The following is a 6276-nucleotide window of genomic DNA, read 5'->3' as shown; positions in this document are numbered from 1 at the left end:
TCAACCAGGCCGTCTACTCTTCTTCAACCTAGCCCTTTCCTTTCCATCTTTGTTCCCCCGTCGCTCATCGCTTTCATCTGCTTCCGCAACTTTCTCATCATCCCGAACCACACCATCGACACCATCCGCACTCCGTTCATCGTACCGCGGTAATTTGGGACTACTCTCCCACATGCTCTCCTCGACCCACGTCGACTCCCTACTCAGCGGTTTCCGACTCAACCTAGCCTCCTCCACCCCTCTCAAATACCTCTTCCTCAACTCCTCATCATCCAGGACATGAAACGAGATATCCGTATCCGACCGTACCAACGGTCTAATCTCCTGGTCCCCCACAGTCGTCGAAGAAGGAGACAACGGCCACTGTTTCTCCTTTCCCGACGACGTATAAGCCGGAGTAAGCGGCGACAGCGGCGTCTCCACCGGCATCTGCATCATCCACTCTTTCCTCCTATTCCTCTCCTCCTCCTCCCTCCCCTCATCCTCGACATCCGCCACAAACAAATGACCCTCAATAACCGTCCCCCGCGTCCCCTTCTTCCCATACAACTCCCTCTCCAACCCCGCATTCTTCGCCCTCACAAGCTCCTTCCCACCCAACCCCGTGCGCCGCCTCGCCGCCACCGCCATCGCAAACGCCGCCCGCAAAGGTGTAAGTCGGTACCCCTGCTTCACGAGCTTACAATTAAACTGCGCGTCCTGCCAGAGTACGTACATGCTCAGCGTCCAGATGGCCGTGATGAAGATGAATAGACCAGACATGAGCGTCGCGAAGCCCCATTGGTAGCTCGGATTGGCCGTGTCGGGCAAACATCGGCTCTTGTCGCTCAGGTAGCTGTAGTTGTATCCTACGCCGTTGTAGCAGTAGCCATAGTCGCCGTTGAGGTTGGCCGCGTCGTATTGCTTTCCGTTGATGGGGACGGTTACCGTGGCGTTGCAGGTGTAGGTGTCGTCTGCGCTGGCGTCTTGCGTGTCTAGGTAGTAGCGTGCATTGACGTCGGTATAGCGTTGTGTATTGTTGGGGTATGTGAAGGAGCAGTTCGCATAAACGGTACTGAAAGAATAATAGTAGTAGTAGTTGTCTTGGCTCCGAAGCCATTTGTATCGCTCGTCGGCGGTGGTCATGGTGCCGTTGGGCAACTGGCAGTCACCTGGTTTCTTGTTATTGACATACTTGTATGGGGGAGGGGGGGTTGTTTACATTTGTTTTCTTGTTGGTTTTGCACGTAAAGATAGTCCGTTCGGACCTTCCAGTCTATACATGCTGTTGTTTTGAGCGTTTCGTTCTTTGTGCCTGTTATAACCCAGGTCTGGTGCAGAGCACTCGCAGGAATAATGTTGTTCTCGCCTTCGAGATCAATCCAAGCAATACTCGTGCTGTCATAACCCGTCATGGCGCCCAGCACAATAGGCACAAGCAGCACGTACCCCGTAGACCAGAACATGTAGAAGAAGAGTGCTCTTGTCCTCGCACTTTTCGCATTCCACAGCTCCTTTGTCAGCGTCCACAAGGAATGCAGCCCAGGCCCTTCATTCCCGATTCTCTGGAAAATTTCAAAACTCGCTGGATGCCGCTCAATCGCCCGGAGCAGCGCGTCGCAAAACACATTGTAACTCGCCCACCACGCCAGAGCCTGCGCGCCCTTGCCCACGAGTAAATCCCACAAGACGTCAATGGCTTTGACTTGGGAAAACGAGAACCGACCAAACGTAGCGTCAAGCGCAAACAGCTTCTCAATCCCCGTCACCGTAGCATTCTGAGGGTCCCCGAAGAGACCATCTCCACAGCTCAACGTTTTATCCGCAAAGATAAAGGTAAACGGAGTCAGGTAGCTGATCAATGTCATCGGCAGGACAACCCATATGACCACGAGACAAAACGCGTAAAACTGCTTCTTGCTCCAGCGCACGTGTTTCCACACAGGCGCGTTCTTCGTCGTCTTTCCAACCCATTTCATCGCGTCCCAGGTACTCAAGCAGGCCTCGTGGAACACCCAGGTCCAACGGACTTTCCACTTTGCTTTGGATCGCCAGTCCCATCGCGCAAACCGGCTTCCCTGCACACTGTCGTTTCCCCAGGTCGTGACGCGTTCCCGGCGTGGCGGCTCCGACGATGGCGGTGGCAGCGGCGAAGCAGGCTCATGCTGCAGCAGCGACTCGGACGTTAAATTGACAATAGACGAACACGCGACTTTAACATCCCGATCCTTCTCTTTCTTCTCATCCACGACGACACCACCATCGGGATCCGCTGCTGAACTGTCCGTCGTACCGGCGCGAGTACGGATCCAAGGTAGCAACATCTTTCGTATTAATATCCAACAACAACAACAACAACCCCACCCCCACAGTCCAAAAAAAGCGACGGCGACGACGACGACGACGCGAGAAACAAAAAAACAAAGCGGGTTTAGTGGCAATGCATCAACGGTACTCGGTGTAGAAGAAGCGAGGGGGAGCGGAGCGGCGTCGTGAGGCTTTCCACACACAGACACAAGGACACGGAACTCTGCATCTGGTCGTGTCGAGGGTAGAGGAAGACAGACGCAGATGTGTCGAAGTACTACTAATCAACCACCCGTTTACGAATCGCGTAGGACGCCTGAGCGGTAATACCGCGGAGACGAGCTACCTAGTATGCACGCTGCATGCTTGATGCCTGCAAGTCGTTCGGTTCTGGCATGTGCGTTCTGACGGCGGCGGGCGGAAGACAAAGTGAAAACGCCAGAACTCACTCGGTGAATACTCGACTCATTCGCGAGTCGCTTGCAATTCCCCATATGCACACACTGATTCCCTTGACCTTTCTTTTCTTTCTCGACGACATACGGGCGAGATGAGCGCGGCCACATTTCCTACACGCACAGAGGAACGATGATGGGGATCGATCAAAAGGGCCAGTTTGTGTCTGCCTTGCGGTGTGCAGGGCTTATCCCGGGACTAGCATGAAAGATGTACCTGAGGCTAGCCCCATGGGGTCTAGCCAATCTTACACAGCCTCATCCTAGATGCATGCGAACTGACCACCGCCGTCGCCGAAAGTATGGCTAATAAGCTAGCGGACCGGAGTTGATAAAAGCTTGATGTCAAGATATGTCCATGGTGCGCGCGTCTCTGAACTGTACCCTGTGGAGTAAATTGTCTGATTGTTTCCCTTCAATCATTGAACGATTCACGTCATAGGTTTGCCCCAATCTACGACGACAGAGAGATTGAAAAACTCACACAGTTATCAACCATCAATCACCATGCTCACACTCTCCACTCATCAAAAATCAAAGAAAAAAGTCTTGTTAGAGAGACCCTTTCCCATTTATCAGTATACGAATATACAGCAATCGAGCTCCAGGCCCGAGACCCCATGCATGCATGCAAACCAAGCCAATACCTTTATGTATACAAAACGCCATGTTTAAAAAGAGAAACCCCTCCTTCAATGTCCTTCTCTGCCTCCGAAAAGAAGAATTAAGCTCAATCAACTACCAACCGGCGTCCCACTCCTCGACAACACACTCGCCGAACTATTCGTCCTCAACACGGGCGTCGCACTCCGACTCCTCTCCCTCTCCCGATCCCTCTCCTCCGTCTTAACCCTCTCCCTCGCCTCCTCCACCAACCGCTTCGCCTCCCTCACATTACGCATGGTGCGACTAAGTTTCCCTTCTTTCCCCTCTTGCAACTTCTGCAACTCCCCCCTCGCCTCGATATCTTCTTTAGTCTTGGTAACAAAACTCTTCAATGAGACCTTAATATTCTGGCGGAGGTCTTGGCCCTCGTCGAAAATGGCGTCGCTGTCGCGGATGCTCTTTACGTTTTCGACGCGGCGCGTGAGGTACAAGGTAGGTCGACGGGCGTTGGCAGCGGCGCTTGCGGCGAATTGTTCGCGGCGCTGGGCAATGATGCGCTGGACTTCTTCTTCGTAGGCCGTTTCGTACACGTTGATATCCACGTTGGACGGCGATTCCGACACGATGCAGCCGTCTTCTGGAGCAGGGGGGAAATCCTCGCCTGTGCCAATGTTGAGGAAGAGCGTGTCTTCGAGCGGGTTGTGCGCGTGGCCTTTGCCTAGAGGTGTGGTTGGTGTTGATGACGAGGGCGCGATGCCGCCGGGGGTGGAGATGGAATGAATTGGCGCTGGACGGATGGACATGTTTTCGTGGATGACCTTGGCATTGCCGTCGAGACCTGGCACTGTTGGGGTGGTTGGACTGCTGGTTGCAGGCGATCGGGGAGCTGGACGTCTTCCTGCTGCTTCGGCTCGGAGACCGGGTTTGATATAGGCCATGTCGTCCATGTTGTGGGGAAGCCTCTGGCCCCGCTCGTCGATGTTGATGCGGTGATGTACACCCTCGGTGAAGAGTGCGCCTTCGACTGGTCGTCGGTCATGTGTGTCTTGTGATTTTGATTTGCGTAGTGCCGATGGTCGCATGGACATGGGAGGCTGAACAATTCGCGAGGCACTACCTAGTATACTCTCAATACGGTCGGGTCGCCTTCTGAACAACAGTTGCTTGAAGCGCTTGACCGCCCGTACCTACCGAATTGTTAGCCAAGACCAGTTTCGATACCGTCACGGCAATGCTTCTTGTATGTCATAGGGATTACGTGCACCTACCACTGTGACCAAGTGGCCCATGTTGCCTGTAATAGCAGCATTGACCTCCTCGTCGGTCGGCGGATCAATAATGATGGCCACGTTTTCCGACTTTGCTAGTAGAGGGTCTGTTCCTTGCCGTGTGACCCAGGGGTGTTCCTGCTCGAGTTAGACTTGCGCAATCAATCCAAACGGCCAACTCACTCTAATCTCTTCCATGGTGATCCTCTTCTTGGGGTCCTTCTCCATTAGCCGCTGGAGAAGTTCCTTCAGCTCCGGATTGCAGTCAGTCTCGAATTCCAAAGGGTCCATTCGTATTGATTGGTAGAGCTCAATCATGCCGTGCTTTTCAAATGGTATCCGTCCAAAAAGGAGGCAGTACAGCGTGCAGCCCATAGACCATATATCCGCAGCTCTTCCCGAGACATGCCCGTGCTTGGCAACACACAGCTCAGGCGGCATAAACGCTGGCGAGCCCGCTGACTTTGCCGTCTTCATCTCGCCTTCCTTGTCGAACATTTCTGAAACGCCGAAATCGACAATCTTTAGCACATCCTCTTCTGTGATGAGGCAGTTGTCGGGCTTGATGTCACGGTGGATAATACCCTGGGCGTGGACTGGCAGAAGTTAGCCTTGGGTCACGCAGGGTCGGAGGTCACGCACGGTATTCGAGACCCAGTATCATGTCTCTGAACCAACACCGACACTGCTCTTCGCTGTATGGGTCGGCGCGCTCCTCGAGACCAACTTGCATGACGACGCCCTTCTTGCACATCTCCATAACCATGTATAGCGAGTCTTCCTCGGGGTCGTCCAACACCTCGATCAAGGTAACCAGGTTGGGGTGGTTCAGCTTCTTCATAATGGCAATCTCTTCCTTGATGAGCTCAAAGGCATTGTTCTCTTCGGTGACGGAGTGGCGGTGCAGGGGCGAGTTGAAGCCTATGCCAGCTGGGAGGGCGCGCATTCGCTTCGCAGCCGCGGGTCGGCGGAGGAGGTTGGACTGGGCGCGTTTTCGCAATCGCGACTTTGAGAATTCCTTGACAGCCTGCGCGTTGATGCGTCAGCGAAAGCCAATGGCTGTACCACTAGGGAACCCGCATGTGTATCTCTCTCTCTGGGCGCATGGGCCGGGTGGAGCCTTCTCTTTCTGGTTGTCAGGCTGGTATCCTCACATATTCTTGGCCATACTGGTCTACGGCAAGGTGAACGGCGCCAAAGGAGCCGCGGCCAATCTCCTGCTTGACTAGGTATTGGTTGATGCGGTGCTGGGCGCTGCCGTCATCTTCGCTGTTGCTGTACTCGGAGCGCGCATTGAAGGTTTCCTAGCAGGTTAGCATCAATGCGTCGTCGCATGCGGTGCGTGGCGGCCGTCGCACCTTGACACGTCTTGTCGAGGAAGCTGCGCGCTTGTGGTGTCGTAACGGGCTCTGGTATGCGGGTGTTGACCTGGTCTAGCATCAGCACTACTCCCACCACCTCCGCGGGGTACAAGCGGCAGCAGCACGTACATAAACTTAACGGGCGGCGGTCGTCCGGCCTCGCCGACTGCAGGAACGTCTAGAGAAGGTTGCGAGGTGTAGATGCGCAGGTCGGATTCTGAGGGGCGTTTGGGGGGAGGTGTCGGCGTAGGGGAGGGTGACATAACTCCCTCAGTAGTCGGCCAGGGCGGGCGGTAGCTA

General features: G+C 54.5%; 2 protein-coding genes across 2 annotated transcripts; both read right to left on the bottom strand.

Annotated features, from left to right (window-relative positions):
- On the bottom strand, nt 1–2303 carry AA0111_g12276 (hypothetical protein; the record flags this gene model as incomplete). The annotated part of the gene is made up of 2 exons (XM_028646236.1): nt 1–1151; nt 1202–2303. 2 exons carry the CDS (start codon nt 2301–2303, stop codon nt 1–3), a joined length of 2253 nt encoding a protein of 750 aa, XP_028500137.1.
- A 1172-nt stretch (nt 2304–3475) lies between these two features.
- On the bottom strand, nt 3476–6239 carry AA0111_g12275 (hypothetical protein; the record flags this gene model as incomplete). The annotated part of the gene is made up of 7 exons (XM_028646235.1): nt 3476–4534; nt 4616–4753; nt 4799–5211; nt 5258–5642; nt 5770–5919; nt 5974–6043; nt 6106–6239. 7 exons carry the CDS (start codon nt 6237–6239, stop codon nt 3476–3478), a joined length of 2349 nt encoding a protein of 782 aa, XP_028500131.1.
- Nucleotides 6240–6276: the final 37 nt, after the last annotated feature.

This window comes from Alternaria arborescens (genome assembly GCF_004154835.1).
Source record: "Alternaria arborescens strain FERA 675 chromosome Unknown contig_72, whole genome shotgun sequence".
Classification (NCBI taxonomy): domain Eukaryota; kingdom Fungi; phylum Ascomycota; class Dothideomycetes; order Pleosporales; family Pleosporaceae; genus Alternaria; species Alternaria arborescens.
The sequence above is the reverse complement of the archived record's forward strand: the minus strand, read 5'-3'. Positions and strand labels throughout refer to the sequence as shown.